This window comes from Channa argus, chromosome 3 (genome assembly GCF_033026475.1).
Source record: "Channa argus isolate prfri chromosome 3, Channa argus male v1.0, whole genome shotgun sequence".
Classification (NCBI taxonomy): domain Eukaryota; kingdom Metazoa; phylum Chordata; class Actinopteri; order Anabantiformes; family Channidae; genus Channa; species Channa argus.
Window position 1 is genome coordinate 3,405,232 of NC_090199.1, and position 16,583 is coordinate 3,421,814.

A 16,583-nucleotide genomic window follows, 5' to 3' on the forward strand; every position below is an offset into this window, starting at 1 on the left:
GGGGCAGGGTGTAGCCAAGCCACCATTCCAGTGCAGAGCTGCTCCATCTTTCCAAGGCTAACAGGGAGCTAGCAGCTCAGAGGGAGGAGACACGGTCAAACCCAGCCTCTGTGTGTGTCTGAGTGTGTGTGCGTGAGGCTGTGAGTGTGTGCCTGTCGCAGACTAGCAGCCGCAGCAGCTGCTGCACTCTTGTTTCTGACTTTTTCCTTTTAACCTTGCATAGCCAACAGTGCTCGGGCCTGATTCTTCCTCCACTTCGAGATAAAGCGGGATCAGCTTGGTGGGACAGTAAAGAACGAGCATTAGCCTTCCGTTCCCTCCTTCTTTACTCTCTTAACACCTTGTAGTCGCTGACAGCTCCTGGCAGACGTGCAGGCAAGATGATAGCGGCTCAGCTTCTGGCGTACTACTTCACCGAGCTGAAGGATGATCAGCTCAAAAAGGTGAGAGTGAAAGCAGCTTAGAATCAGCAACAGTGGTCCTTTTGTGTAGGACTACAGAGTTGTGTAATGTGATTGCAGCCATGGATGCCAGTTTACATTAGCTGTCAGCATTAGAGGTCAGCATTAACCTGTGGGGTGTAGCAGGCAGGGAGAGGAGGATGCTGCCTTTGGGCAGGTAGAAAAGGACGAGGAGAAGGCCGAGACGAACTGTAGTTTGGGTTGGATTGCACAACGTTCAGGTGTTAGCAGTGTTTGACATGGATGTCCTTGAGAAGGGCTGTGGTCAGCGATGGTGGTAATGTGCCGCAGAAAGACCCTCGCTGTCGAGTGCTTCCGGTTGCCACGGTGCCTGAAGCAGACAGGTGTCTGTGAGGGACTTTTGGTAAATGTTGTGAGCTGTATGATCGCGGCTCTACCTCGCTGCTTTTTCTGTCCATACTATCCCGCTGCTTCCATTTCGTCTCTCCCCCCCCCGTCTTTCTTCAGTTGTCCTTGTGTTACCTCAGGCAAAAATGAAATAAACCACCTTAGCAGACCACAGATGTTGTCACCGGTGAAATCTGAGCTTGATTACAGCCTCTGGCCATCCAAAAAAAGCTCCTCTTGGGGTCAGAAGAGACACTAGCCACCTAGTGGGATAATACACCGGTGAGATAGTCCCAAAGGGTGAGGGGTGGGGGTGTGTGTGTGTGGGGGGTGGTTACATGGAGGGGGAGCAGGATATCCATGATGTCACGCGTGATGTCAGTGTGCTGTATTTGTATGCGTCTCTGATAAAGTAGGATCCTCGTCTGGAGTAAAAACATCTCTCTCCAACCACGTAAATCCTCCATAGTAGGAATGAGTCTATATTTAGCAGTTGCCAAAATCCCTTTCGCTCCCATGTATCTATCAGTGGGTTCATCTTTACAAAGTCATGCTGAACTGCTGACCAATGCTCAAACACACACGACTTCAGTGGATTCTAAAGTTCTCCAGGAAAACACTGATGTCTGGCCAAATGTAGAAGTGACGTATACACAATGATGCTTTAAACAAACAGAGAACTCTAATTATAATTATACATATTATTAACTCAATGTTGCTTCATCAAGCTTCAAAAAATAAAATATCTGAACAGTGTCATATAGAGTGAATTTGATTATGTTTTTGCTTTAGTTAAAAACGGTCCACAATGCATCGGTTTCACACGCCGATTATTATTTTGCAGCAATAAGTGACACAGTGTAAAGACACTGCTTTCAGTCCTCACACAGCTTTGTCTCATTTTGACTTGTTTGTACCAGACAGCTCAGGACTTACAGAGCTGAAAGGCCTTTGTTCAGGGCCTTTTCCACACAATGTGTGTCAGATTGTGCCAATCTATTGATTTTTTTTAGCCTCTGCACTCAATCTTCCAACATGCCTCTCATGCAATCAAAAAACTGTGTTGCCACCAACTGTCTCTGCAGATCTGAAGACCAGTCTCTGCAGGAATTTGCAATGTTGTGATTGCAACAATTAATTCAACCAATCCCCTGTCAAATTCTGCACCACCTTGCGATGTAAAACATTATAAAAACATTGTAATTTGCGTCACTTTTTTTCCCCCCCGGATATTTTAAGGTACAACAGTCACAAAAACATGAGCAAAATGAACAAGATGGAGGCGTAAGAATGCTGCAGAGCAGAGGACACAGGAAACTGGGGGAGTGAGAGAGGGCATTACATGAGGGAAGGGTCCCCAGCTGCACTCAAACCAGGAATGCTGAAGTAATGTGACAAGGGTCTTAACCATTCAGCTACCAGGGCCCAATACCTGATGAACCCTGTTACCTGTTACAATGGCCTCGAGCTTCCCAAACCGAATCCCACTGTGTGTGATCATCTTCAAATGTCTGACATGATATTAAATGCTAAATGGTCACTGTTGGTGGCTGCCGTGCTCACCTGACTCTCTGCGTCTGTTTCCCGCACCTGTTTTCCAGATTGACAAGTACTTGTACTCCATGCGTTTATCGGACGAGACGCTGAAGGACATCATGAACCGGTTCCGCAGGCAGATAGAGAACGGGCTCAGCCGAGACACCAACCCCACTGCCTCGGTCAAAATGCTGCCCACCTTCGTCAGGTCCATCCCTGATGGATCAGGTAAAGCGCACCTGTAGAGTTAGACAAGTTGATGTTGTAAAATGGTCCCCACTGTTGGACCAATAAATAATTACATAATAACATTACGTTAATATTCAAATACCTGCCACTGATGTACATGTATTACAGGTGAACTTTACCTTAAGAAAACTCTAATGTGAAAAGAGGCTCTTGATACCTGGAAAGCGCAAATTATAAAAGTAATTTAGCAATATAATCAAAAATACATTTATTAGCAATAAAAGATTGTTAGATTTTTTGCAAATAACCTGCTTTTTCAAATCAGAAACGTTGCTCTTTTTGGTGCTAAGAAGCAATATTTAAGTATGAATGAGTGTGAGTTTTAGATTGCGTTATTGCTCATACACAGTTTTTGTGCTAAAGCACATTCAGATTTATTGGGTTGCTGTGTAGTTAAAAAAAAATGTGCTGATATGTTCAAATGGTCAGGCCTGTTATGTGACATAAGCCTCTTTGTGCTCTGCGTTTGGACTCCGATCACTTTTGTGTTCGACCTGGAGCCAAACAGCTCAAACTTTGCTCCTCTCAAAACGTTTCCAGTCAGAAGATGGAAACATTCGAACGTCAATGCTGAACTTATAGTGTAGTTAACCCATGACAAAATAAGATGGAGTTAGAATTGAATATCACTGAAAAATTGACTCAGTTTTCAGTTTATTAGGAACAACAAGCTGCACCTAATTCAGCCAAATACTCCCATAAAGGATTACTATAAATCATCCTTCATGTTTTGTTCAAAATATTGTAGAGGTGTGCCGAGTCGATGAATAGCCTCATTTTGTAGCATAGATAAGCTGTTCTGCTTTCATAGAAAACAGTCAAAATGAAGAGGATTTGAAGAGGAAGCTTGTCCTTGATAGTAAACAGAGCCTGGGCACCAAAATAACAACTGTAGCCTCTCAGATATGCTAAATAAGGTTGTTGTTGGTGGTGGTGGTGCTGGTGGTGGTGGTGGGGGGGGGGGGGGGTCTCCTGTCTTATCTTGCATTATAAATAGCCTCAGTTTATTATATAAATGAAGTGGGAAGGGATAAAGCAAAGGGCAGAGTTGAAGTCAAGTCAAAAATGTTTAAAAGCTGAATCAGTTGCACAACCACAGCAACAACAATAGAACTTAACCCTTCCTCCCCCGTTACATGTTATCTAATCACCCAGACTTTCAGTGTCAGGTAAAAAGGAGTAAATGAAATCATGGCAAAGCTCCAATAATGCCAGTTTACAGCGTAATCCTCACTGCATAATTAGATTAGACCGAGAGCACTAGATTTAAAAAATGTAGCTACAGCAGCTTGTATTTCTCTCTCACAGCTTCACAAATCTTACACGTTTATGAGCTTAGATGTTTGTCTAAATTAAAGTCTGAAGTATCAACTCCACTGAAAGATCTCATCCACCGTGTGGTTGCTCGAGTTCCTGTGACTTCCTCGTAACTATGCAGTTGGAATCCTGCTTGTGAAAATCTGCCAGTAGTATGTAGTGCAGCAAGATACTGCACAGTGAATAATCATTAATGGTTAAACAGAAAAAAAAAAAACATGACGATGATATAATGGGGCTTAATGAATGTTCAGCCAATTTCAAATCTGGTCCCATCATTCCAGTTAAGCAACCAAACCCACATTTTGTTCCCAACAAAAAACAATGGTGTCGTTTGTAATTTGATGATGATAAATATGTGAAGGGTTGTGCAGAACATGGAGGAGTGTAATAGCTGGCAGAGGACATGCCGATAGCTTGAGGTGCATGTTCTAGCTTTAGTCAGCGGCTTATTGTAGCACAGCAAACAATGCCCTGCACCCAGCTGTGTATTGATTGTTCACATGTGCCTGTTCACCAAGCTTGAACTTTGTTAAAGGGCCAGGAGGAAAAAAAAAACGGAAAAAAGGTCTTTTTTTAGAAAAACACAACACACAATGTGACCACACCTTCCGCTGCGGCTCCTCTGACGTTTGGAGATTAAAGTGAACCTGTGAGTTTGCTGCCAAGACCGAAGCCAGAATTAAAATTACAGCTATATATTTAAGGCTAAACATCTACTGTCGGATCATAACAAATCCTGGTCCAACCGAGGACAGTGCTTCATCTTTGTCTTTGATTGTCCTTATGGAAGCAGCAGCCCGGCCACTCGGGGTCAGGCACTGAGGTTATAGTGGTTAAAATGGACACATGCTTTGCTGCAAGTAACACTTCCATATGTCACACCGGGTCTCATCCCATTCCAGTCAGGTCAGTGGTAAAAACAGCACAACGCAGCAAACACTGGTGGCACGAAACGAAGAACATTGTCTTTTTGGAGGCAGGACGTCCTGGTAGTAAGTGAAGGTTCACAGGTCAGTGTATGGCACTTTAGATTAACTACAGCACTGACTGATGAATTACAACTACTGCAATCACAAATTAAAAGCTTTTCTACATCGGTTCATAGCTGATTTAGTGAAATGTACCAAACTCTACATCTGACGTCATCAGCAAGCTTCTCTCCACAGAGGATTGGAATACACTTGGCTCCTCGCCTGGATTAAAACCACCCCAAGCCCCTTGCTGCTGGGTCTGTTCACATAAACTGGCTGTGCACAAAACAAGCTAAAGTGCATCTGGAAATTAGGTCATTTTATTTGTTTCCTCAATTCATTAACAGACATTTCCGTTCGGTATTAGTTACATACGTGTTCTATTTGTGGTCATTTATTTTAAAAAAACATCATTATTTTGTTGTGTGTGTTATGACATATAGTACTTGTACAACACAGATCAGATCTTTAGCTCTCTATAGCTTATAAACCCATTTGGAAATGTTTGGGACATATGCACTTTGACCCAGACTCTTTACCACCTTTCTTTCTCGGACAGAAAAGGGAGACTTCATTGCTCTGGACCTTGGGGGATCCAATTTTCGGATACTGCGTGTTAAGGTAACCCAAGACAAGAAGCAGCCGGTGCAGATGGAGAGCCAGGTCTACGACACCCCTGATGACATCATTCATGGGAGTGGGACGCAGGTAAAGTTACACAGACTACGTTTAAATTTGTACATTGTATTTAATTCTAAAACATCTGGGATTAGAAATTCCGTGTCTAAATTATTCAACAGGTGAAGGTCATGTTTCCAATAAGCAATGGCTCATTCTTCAGACTGTCCAAAATGTCCTCATGTTGTAAGTCCTAATTTGTACAAATACTGCCCGACCTAGGTCAGATTGTTTCCACTCAAAATGTTTGCGGTTGCCCTCTGTACAGAGCTTAGCTGCATTTAAGGTCAGGTCGAGGATCACGGTGTGTAAAATGACCTCCTGTGTAACACCGAGAGTAATGAGCGTGACGTCAGAACCTACGCTGACCTACAATGACCTTATAGAGAACAGCTGGCAGCCATAATGTAACACGATAACCACAACATGAGCAACTGACTGAGGCCGTATGACTGGTCCAGGGCAGGACTTACACAGACAGAACTTGACAGATGCTGTTTAATGAAAAGTTGAATAGACAGCTGGCCACAAGTGTAACGTGATACATGAACCGGTTTGTTAACAAAGAGGTTTATTTTGTGATTGATTTTTGTAAAAACACTCTTGCTTTTTTATGCGGGTTTGCAGCATCCATACTGCAATAAATATTATGAAACCTTTATAATATTAATCTACAAGTGTTAATGTTCATGTTTTGAATGTCTAGACATGTGAAAGTAAGCACATCTGGTACAACACATGTCAGCTGTTCTTCCTGACTGTCATCCTGATGATTGATATAAGCAAACCTGAGGAAAAAAAAGAGTTCAGTTAAAATTTTGTGCTACTGTAGATGAAGCTTAAATATGTTGTGAGGCAGTGATCAATGTAAGTGAGGACGTTTTAAAGACAGCTTCAGTTTACCATCATGATGAAGTTGTTAATCAACCCTGTCTCCTAAAAATGACATTTCTATCCAACTAAAGTGACAACATGGTCATTTCTTTGTAGGGAGCATAATCACAGATTGCAGGAAGTAGCAACATATTGTTTGAATAAAAGAAGCACTGGATTTAATGTGTGCGAGTGTTTGACTGTTACATCAAGTTCTACTCCAATGTCCAGTATGTGGTTAAGTTTAGGCAAGAACAGCACTTTGGTTTAAATCAGAGAAGGATTAACAAGTTGTTTCTGATGTTACTTAAGTTTATCTTTGCAAGTCTTCATCTGATCTAACATGCTAAGAGTTTCTTCACAAAACAATAAAAACATTTGATGACACTGTAGTCGGAAATCTGAACGGAAAGCTGGATGTTGTTGCAAATGGCAATGACATGTTGACTCGTAATATTTATATAATCCATTTGCAACTTACCATTTACTTTGATGCCAAGTCAGCAAATCCTTAATATGTTACAGAAAAAACGTAATTCAATTGCTGTTGTGGTTTTTTTTATTACACTGTTAATGTCCTCTTCTGTCTGCAGCTCTTTGACCACGTCGCAGATTGCCTGGGAGACTTCATGGAGAGGCAAAAAATCAAAGATAAGAAGCTTCCAGTGGGATTTACATTCTCCTTCCCCTGTGCGCAAACCAAACTGGACGAGGTAAACTCATAAGAATTCTGTACAGTGTGCAGCTGATGGGAGGAGCACAATCGGCTTCACAATTACTACAGAGCCTGAGATCTTTCTCACATCAGCCAGCCTCTAAAATATGGGTCACAATATTAGATCTGGAAGAACATGAAAATGCATTCAGTCAAATACATTTTCATAAAACCCCAAGGTCAGAGCAAATTTGTAATACTTCTAGTATACGGCAATGAGATTTTATCATTGCGTTTGTTTTAGATTTTGTGAATACAAAGTATGTAAATTGTGAGCTGTGCAGACGTCCTTGCAAAAAAGCTTGAGTGTGTGTTATCTTAGCAATGGGCAGAGGTTTTGGAGCTGTCTGACTGTAACTTAAAGCCCGGGCTTTTAAAAGTGCTTGTTTTATAGGCCGTATTACTGACATGGACAAAGAAGTTTAAAGCCAGTGGTGTTGAAGGCATGGACATTGTAAAGCTTCTGAACAGGGCCATCAAGAAACGAGGGGTGAGTTGCTTTTTTATCCCCTTTTAAATAATTAATTTGCAAACACTTCTGTCACTACAAATGTAATGCACAACGATGGAGGAGTGGCAGAACACACCATAGCCAAAACCAGTGGCTGTAAATTCAGATTTAGTTTGGGCAATAAGTTTATAAGTTTATTACCAGGACTACCAGGCAGACATCATGGCGGTGGTGAATGACACAGTCGGCACCATGATGACCTGTGGATTTGACGATCAGCGCTGTGAAGTGGGCATCATTATCGGTAAAGACACCGTCTGATTCAAGAACCCTAATAGGCCAAAAACTGAACACATCATACAAACTAATGAAAAACAAAAAAACAACAACTTTGAACTTTTGCTGCATGTACTATGGGAACAAATGACTTGTTCATCCAACGCCACAACTCATTTTTTTAAACGTCTCATAAGAGCACCGTCATTTGGACAAAAAGCAGGCATGCTGTATCAAAGCCCCTTACAGTACCATGTACAGTGTCGTACACGTGGGGGCGCCAGAGGTATTGTAACTCTAAGCTTGGCACTATTAGGACTCTGCATCGTTTCAGGAACGGGGACAAATGCCTGCTACATGGAGGAATTGCGTCACATTGATCTGGTGGAAGGAGACGAAGGCCGGATGTGCATCAACACTGAGTGGGGTGCCTTCGGGGATGATGGGTCCTTAGAGGACATTCGCACGGAGTTTGACCGGGAGATCGACAGGGGTTCTATCAATCCGGGAAAGCAGCTGTAAGTGCTTCCCTTAACTTATGGGTTTCCATTTTGTGTCATTGTGTTTTTGCAATTCCCCCAAAATGAAGCCCAGTGGTACAGGACAGATCGGTTGCATCTGAATCGTCTTAATTACGTAGCCGTGTCATTGCTAGCTTTTTGACAGATTCTGTACAATCAGTTGACAGTTTCTACAGCATGCAATCTTTTTCAAATCCAATTTTAGTTGAAATGTGCACCAAAATTTCTCTTCGCGTGTAGAAATGCTGTGGTCATTTCCAGTGAAGCCACCTGTGCACAGATATTTGTTTCAATCAGAGAATTTCAATCATTTTAGCCTAATGATAAGATTTGCTTTCAAGTTTTTTTGTTGTTTGATAATGAATATGAATATCTGGAGGCCTGTGCAGAGCAGGGAGGTGAGCAGACTGTTTAATAACAGAAACCATCAACAGCCTGCAAATGAACATTTGCACCTTCATTAAAAGGAGACTTTCTGTAGCATCCAGGAATTAGATGTTGTTTTAGCTTAGTGTAACCTAATAAACTTCCAACTGAGTGTGTACTGTATTCGTAGAGATGCCCTTTGTTGTAGTACAACCATGTTATGCAGGGTCACGAGAGGTCAAGGGCCTTCTGAAAACGCTGCCGTGTTGCTCTTCGCTCAGGTTTGAAAAGCTGGCCAGTGGAATGTACATGGGAGAGCTCGTTCGACTCATCCTGGTCAAGATGGCCAAAGAGGGCCTGCTGTTTGAGGGACGGATAACACCCGAGCTCCTGACGAAAGGAAAGATTGAGACAAAACATGTTTCTGCCATTGAAAAGTGAGTGAATACAATGACGTAATGAATTAAGTGATGCACAGGAGGAAAATAAGTTATTGTAAAATACAGTATAATCCGCATTAGTTTAACCTCGTCTGTGAACATTATGAATAAGTATGAATATCACACAATACCACTTTGAAGTTTTATTACTATTTATTTTGTAGGACTAAAGAAGGGTTAAAGAAATGCATGGAAATCCTGACGAGGCTCGGTGTCGAGCCTTCGCATGAAGACTGTCTGGCTGTGCAGCATGTATGCACCATTGTGTCTTTCCGCTCAGCAAATTTAATTTCTGCAACACTGGGAGCCATTCTCTCTCGTCTAAAGGACAACAAAGGAGTCGCACGCCTCCGCACGACGGTGGGCATCGATGGGTCTCTCTACAAGATGCACCCTCAGTGAGTACCCCTCCACATAGGAACTCAAGGGACAAAGAGTAAGATCAACCAGTGTCTTCACGTGTGCTTTTATGTATCCCCCGAAAGACCAGCAAAACCAAGATGAGATGACAACTAAAGTGCACAGAAAGCACAGCTGCAAGATAAAAGGAATCCTATACCAAGTATCCTCTGAGGAATATACAGGATGCACACCAGACATTGAATAGCGGGAACTTTACTTTCAGTCTTAATTAAAACAGCTAATGGAAAATTACAGGCCAGACTTTTCATTGAAATAACTCATATAAAGATTATGAAGCTGGGTTACAATCAAATCTTTTAGTGATGTTACTTTATGCAGTATGCATATGCGGTAAAATAGTATTAAGATAGTAATTTCAGCCTCATTGCAGGTGCTTACGTTTATATGAATCACATAAAATCCTTGTAAAATTACAGCAGCAGTGCAATGTTTTGAATTTGTTTCACTTCACAGTTATTGTATTGTATGGGTGAAAAATACCTTCTCAAATACTCCACAGCTCACGTCCATAAATCATGGATTTACTTGGATATCTGCTGCTCTCTAAACAGATACGCCCGCCGTCTGCACAAGACAGTGCGTCGCTTGATACCAGACTCAGATGTCCGCTTCCTGCTGTCTGAGAGTGGGAGTGCGAAAGGCGCAGCCATGGTGACAGCAGTGGCCTATCGTTTGACAGAGCAGGCGCGACAGATTCAGCAGACTATGGCAGAGTTCCGGCTAAGTAAAACCCAGCTGCTAGAGGTGAAGAAACGGATGAGGGTGGAGATCGAAAGAGGCCTCAAGAAGGACACTCACAAGGAAGCTACGGTTAAAATGTTGCCCACCTTTGTTCGAAGTACACCAGATGGAACTGGTGAGTAAACAGAGACGTATGAAGACAGGTGGGAGAAACAGACCCAGTAGTGGAGGCTGCTTCCATTTACAACTCATAAAGGCTACATTTAACTGTATCATCAGTCCCCTAAATGTGTACAATTACTATATCTACAGGCTCACACAGCAGTGTGCACACTGCTGGTGATGATTACGTCATTATTATGCAGGAGAATTGATCAGCAAACAAGCTGCATCTATGAAAATTATGGAGGTGTGTTCACTAGCAGAGGATTTCAAGCAACAACGGCTTAAAATTTAGTTTGATAACCCTTCAGATATACAAGACCCTAATAGATGTCTATCAATTTCAGGTTTAACGCTAAAACCATGTGTTCGTGGGATCAATAATTTCACGAAGAGGCATTTCACATTTCTGTTTAGTAAGGTTGGACAACACCGCAGTTTAGAAGTGATGATAAGCTGCTCTGTCCCCGTCCCCCATTAACCTGCTTAAATCATACAACACACAGAAGGTAAAAATGGACGGGAAGTTCACTTCTGGCTTCCTAAATTCTTTTTACTTGGAAAGTTTCTAAAAACATCAACTTGATGTCAGACGACAGATGTCAGCAAGCAAACACCTAAAATTTTTAGAGCATATCTGCAGTTGAATGGTAGTAAAAACAGAATACTGTAAATTCGAAACTTCTAAAAGTCAAGTTAATGCAGATATTAATGATTTTACTTTTGAAATAAAAACATTGCTTTAAATACCTAATTAGTTCTGCTAAACCAAGTGCTGTTGGTTCTTATGCTAACAAATTCTCTCTTGTAATACAGAGAATGGCGATTTCCTCGCTCTGGACCTTGGAGGGACGAACTTCCGCGTGCTTCTGGTAAAGATTCGCAGCGGGAAGCGGCGATCGGTGGAGATGCATAACAAAATCTATGCAATTCCCATAGAAGTAATGCAGGGCACAGGAGAAGAGGTAATGGAGATTACACTCCATTTTGAAATTCCCAGAATGTAGAATGAAAGAGCTCAACACGTGTCTCTTTGCAGCTCTTCGACCACATTGTGCACTGTATCTCTGACTTCCTGGACTACATGGGGATGAAAAGTGCTCGACTGCCGCTTGGTTTCACCTTCTCCTTCCCCTGCCTACAGACAAGCCTGGACGCAGTAGGTTTTGTACCAATTACTCCAAACACCACTTTTGTGAAACAAGTGCAACACAAAGTCTTTTTCTGGCCACTAATGTTGACGTGACGTGTGCTGTTCAAGTGTTTAGTCAGCAGACTCCATTTTACTCTACAGAATATTACACATTGTTGTACTGTTCACATAGTTTCTATTGATGTGTTATGTCCCTGCAGGGTATCCTCGTAACCTGGACCAAAGGTTTCAAGGCCACAGACTGCGAGGGTGAGGATGTTGTGGAGCTTCTTCGGGAAGCGATTAAGAGGAAAGAGGTAATCAGTGACAGAAAAAGTATCTAGTTCAATCAAGTCTTAGCTACACTGTCATCGCAACTGCAGCAAGACAAAAAAAAAACTGATTTTAATTGCTTGTTCCATTATTCTCTTGCTGGTTAAAAGTGTCTTCTGATGGCTGCTCTCATGACGCCGCAATGCTATTTTGGTTTGGAATGCGTTAGGAACTTAAGGGCTTTATATATGCACTCTTTTGATTCATGCTGCTCTTAAAGCTTCCATATGTACGGCCTGACATAAGAGTTGGCACTCAACTAGCCTCTGGTTGAGTACCAGCTTTTAACGCTGCTGTGATTTTAGATGTGAAGATTCAGATCTTTTGGAATGAACTACTGTTCTACTTTGAAAAGAGTGTAGAAATATGAATGTGTCTTGCACTGAAACACTGTGGGAAAAAGAGAAAGAATGTGAAGATACATAGAAGATGTAATGGTTAATCAATCCTGAGGAGATGGTAATGATATACACCAGTCAACTTCTGTACATCATTCATAAAGCATAAAGAAACCTTTGGACCGACACTGCATTTCAGCAGCTTCAGCATAATTGATTCCCCTCCTCATAAACCTACAACACCAATTCTGGCCTGCAGACATTACAATCAGCCAATCGCTTATTAAAAATAAAATACATTTGAGAACTGGCATTGCATTATTTATTGTTTTTAATTACATGTCACCACCTTTGAGATCCTATATTGACTTTACTCTTTTAGATGGAGAATCCAGTAAGTATTAAGGGAAAGTAAATCATTAACTGGAAGGTAAAGCAGTGCAGGACTGGAGCAGAGTGTGGTTATTGTTGTAAAAGCATGTCTTAACGCCTGAAAAGCCCACGTTCAGACATTGTGGAGGAGTGTGCCTTTCTGTGTCTGCAGTGTGAGCTGGTATTTATACTCTGAATGGCTGCAGCGATGATATTTTGTATTTTGTGTGTTTGGCAAAGCTCCTGAGCTTTGCAGCTATTTGAAATGTCTTTTGTATTTTATTGTATAGCGAGTGAACTGCATTGTGCTCAGTGTGGCTTTTAAAAAGTTCCTATGCCTGAAATTAATCCCTTTGTCAACATACTCAACTTTACTTTGATGTTAAGTGAGAACATGAAAATATAATTAATATTAATCATCAATAACCACTTTGACAATTATTTACAAATGATTGTAAAATGTAATGTGTTATGTAATATATCTGTTTTTTTTATCATGTAGAAAGACATAAATAAGTATAGTTTACCATTTTAAAAAGGTTAGTTTTTTTTAATGTCCATATGTAATGGGTCATAGCACAATGCATGATTCTTTGATTATACAATAAGCTGTTACGGCGGCTCGTTCTCTGGCCTAACACTAATTTTCCTCGTGCTGTTTGTTTGCAGGAGTTTGAGCTGGATGTTGTTGCCATTGTAAATGACACAGTCGGGACAATGATGACGTGTGCATATGAGGAGCCCACCTGTGAGGTGGGACTGATTGCAGGCGAGTCAAAACCACTACTTTCAAAAGAAAATGATGTTACGTTATGTTAAAATAATTCAAACTATACATTTGCTGTGGAAAGTTGAAGGTGAACCTATGCAGGACAATCACATTTTCACATTTACTAAACCCCATCATATGTTTTCATAATGTGCAGTGCTACAGTAGCTACCTACAGCAGAAATGCTTCATATTTGTATGTTTAAAAACAGAAAGTGAGGTGCGGCTGAGGTTATTATGGGATCTGTGAACTGTGGCTCTGCGTGCTTTCAGGGACGGGCAGTAACGCCTGCTACATGGAGGAGATGAAGAACATTGAGATAGTGGAGGGAAATGAGGGCCGTATGTGTGTCAACATGGAGTGGGGGGCATTCGGAGACAATGGCTGTCTGGATGATATTAGGACAAAGTATGACCAGGCCGTGGACGAGAACTCACTCAACGAAGGCAAACAAAGGTGAAGAAGCTTCTAATATTAAACTCGAACCTCAGAAATCAGGGCAGCATCACATAAACTTTAAAAATCTTCACCTTCTGTTCTGCCCACTCACTGCTAACTAAGATTCATTTTATTCCCACGTGTCAGATATGAGAAGATGTGCAGTGGCATGTACCTGGGAGAGATTGTCAGGCAGATTTTGATTGATCTGACCAAGCGTGGTTTCCTCTTCCGGGGACAAATCTCAGAGACACTGAAGACCAGGGGCATCTTTGAGACCAAGTTCTTGTCACAGATTGAGAGGTGAGTGAATCATTTTACTGATGGTGATTCATTAATGCTGTGTCGGAGGCTCTTCACCACATCCAGTCCTTAACCATTTGCACAGACAGACTGTGACTGCTGCAAACAGGTGCAGATTGATTTTCATACTGAAGTGAAATGAAGGGAAAACGGTTACAGCCTGGAAGGTACTGGAATGGGGGAAAAAAAGTGAATTACTAAACCTGAAATACCAGAAAGAGTCTGGCATGATTTAGAGGATAAGTGCATGAAAGCACATGCTTAAGCAGCGTTGTTCACAGAAAAGTAGCATCTTGTGGGGGTAACACCTAGGAATAAGAGAAGGGGGATGTGACGACTTGGGTTTATACACTGTTTAAGCCTACCTTAGCCTCTAGGAACAGCTGTGAGGTATCCGGTGACTCTCCTGCTGTTGGCTGACCTCTGACACACTCCGCCACCCCTCCCCCTCACCCCTCACCCCTCTTGCTCCACAGCGATCGTCTGGCGCTGCTGCAGGTCAGGTCGATCCTGCAGCAGCTGGGACTCGACAGCACCTGTGATGACAGTATTATCGTCAAGGAGGTGTGCGGCACAGTGTCCCGCCGTGCGGCCCAGATCTGCGGGGCCGGAATGGCTGCTGTGGTGGACAAGATCCGTGAGAACAGAGGACTGGACCACCTGGACATTACCGTGGGCGTCGACGGCACGCTCTACAAGCTGCACCCACAGTAAGACACAGGATAAGAACATAATAGAGGGCGTGTCTGGGGTGGAAAGAGGTTCATTCATTCAAAAAAAATACAGTGCGTACTGAATATCATCATGCTTCAAAGGTCGTACCGTTTTTATTTTGTTGCAATCAGTTCAGACACACACACAAAATGACATATGGCAAATAGGGCCTCTAAAAAGTAAAAGTTTTATATCTCACTGCCCATAGATAAGTAGTTTAGCATTTCCTTGTTTTTATGGACCAAAAAATACAAATTAAAAAAAGGAAGGAAACATAAGATTCCCAGAAAAGTATGAGAATGCACATCAATAGTGAGACTGAAAAGAGGGAGTTAGGATTGATCAGCTATTTAAATTTGAACAAACTCAAAAATCTCTCTTTTCTACTACTAAATGACTTTGTCTCCCATTATCTTATTTTTTCGTTACTTCTCCTATTGCGTTTGTGTACATAGTCTATGTCGCAATAGGTGTAGAGCATCTTTGACCTAAATTCCACCGACGTGTCTTGGCGCTTGGAGGCATAAATGTGAAACTACAGCATATCGACATCCAAAGTGACACGAAAACAAAAATGTGCTTTGGCAAGTTGCCACAAACTAAACTCAGTAAACTTTATAGTAGCAGGAAAACTATAACACAATACCATTCTGTTCATGCATAGCGCAAGAAACAGCAGATTTAGCAAGTCGGCTGCATAACTGTGCTGAGTAGCATCCAGAGGAGCTTCTTTAACTTGATCCTCAGTTATCCAGTAACCTCATGATTTGTCTTGTATTGTATCTGGCTGCTCAGTACAGTTGTAACGAGCCCCACATCTGTAGCTGTGCTTAAAAACATTTAATTTCTTTGATTTCAGTAAACTGCCTCCTAACCACAGTTTCCTGATTTCATCTTGCCGCAGCTTCTCTAGGATCTTCCTGCAGACGGTGAAGGAACTCGCCCCAAAATGCGACGTCAACTTCCTGCTCTCTGAGGACGGCAGCGGCAAGGGGGCCGCCCTCATCACTGCTGTGGGCTGTCGTCAGAGGGAGCTGGGCGCACAGCAGCACTGAGGCACTCCACCACCTTTGTCCTGGAGAACTACCTGCTGCTTCACCGTGACCTTCACCCACCGCACAGCCCAACAACTCCACGACCCCCTTGGCAGCCGTGACTCCATCTCTGCCCGACCTGGCCCCCCCCAACATCCAGAGAGACATGCTGCATGCATAGGGAATTAAACTGAATACCTAAATGTTTATTTATACTTCACCAGAGGTTTTATTATTTCCATGTTTGTACATTTTGCTCGATGGCTTGTTAATCTGATAAATCTAAATCTCCTTAGGTGTGCAATATTTATGTATTGCTATTTTATTTTTATATGGAGGCAAATGTATAACTATTTATATAGCTGATGCCACTTTGAATTCCAGAGGTTATTACGATTTTGCACCATAGACACACGAAAATGTGCACTTTTTATATGAGAGTTGCAACAGAAGCATTTCAATGTAACTTCCGTCTCATTGAATGATAAACTCCCTTTTTACAGGCTCCATTGGTTCAGAAAACCAGTTCCAAAAGGGCTCGCTGCAAAAGGGTTGAATGCAAGAGTCACGGCTGTTAAACTCATCCTCATTTTATGTGCAACATGCTCACACAATGTGCTACGCTACTAACCCCCTTCTTGTGTAATTGTCATTGTAATTTCCATATTAAACTATTCC

General features: G+C 42.1%; 1 protein-coding gene across 1 annotated transcript; it reads left to right on the forward strand.

Annotated features, from left to right (window-relative positions):
- On the forward strand, positions 1–16,558 carry LOC137124381 (hexokinase-1). Its single transcript, XM_067499274.1, has 18 exons — positions 1–443; positions 2,411–2,573; positions 5,445–5,593; positions 7,030–7,149; positions 7,546–7,641; positions 7,807–7,906; positions 8,213–8,396; positions 9,047–9,202; positions 9,370–9,603; positions 10,180–10,484; positions 11,288–11,436; positions 11,511–11,630; positions 11,825–11,920; positions 13,316–13,415; positions 13,689–13,872; positions 14,002–14,157; positions 14,634–14,867; positions 15,776–16,558. The coding sequence occupies exons 1-18, from the start codon at positions 381–383 to the stop codon at positions 15,924–15,926; spliced, it is 2,760 nt and encodes a 919-aa protein (XP_067355375.1). The 5' UTR covers positions 1–380; the 3' UTR covers positions 15,927–16,558.
- Positions 16,559–16,583: the final 25 nt, after the last annotated feature.

Bases quoted from the DNA above. Each gene is read 5' to 3' on its own strand.
- LOC137124381 (XM_067499274.1), top strand. From the start codon at position 381: ATGATAGCGGCTCAGCTTCTGGCGTACTACTTCACCGAGCTGAAGGAT. The intron at 444-2,410 runs GTGAGAGTGAAA...CCTGTTTTCCAG, and splicing joins AGGATGATCAGCTCAAAAAG to ATTGACAAGTACTTGTACTC. The intron at 10,485-11,287 runs GTGAGTAAACAG...CTTGTAATACAG, and splicing joins AAGTACACCAGATGGAACTG to AGAATGGCGATTTCCTCGCT.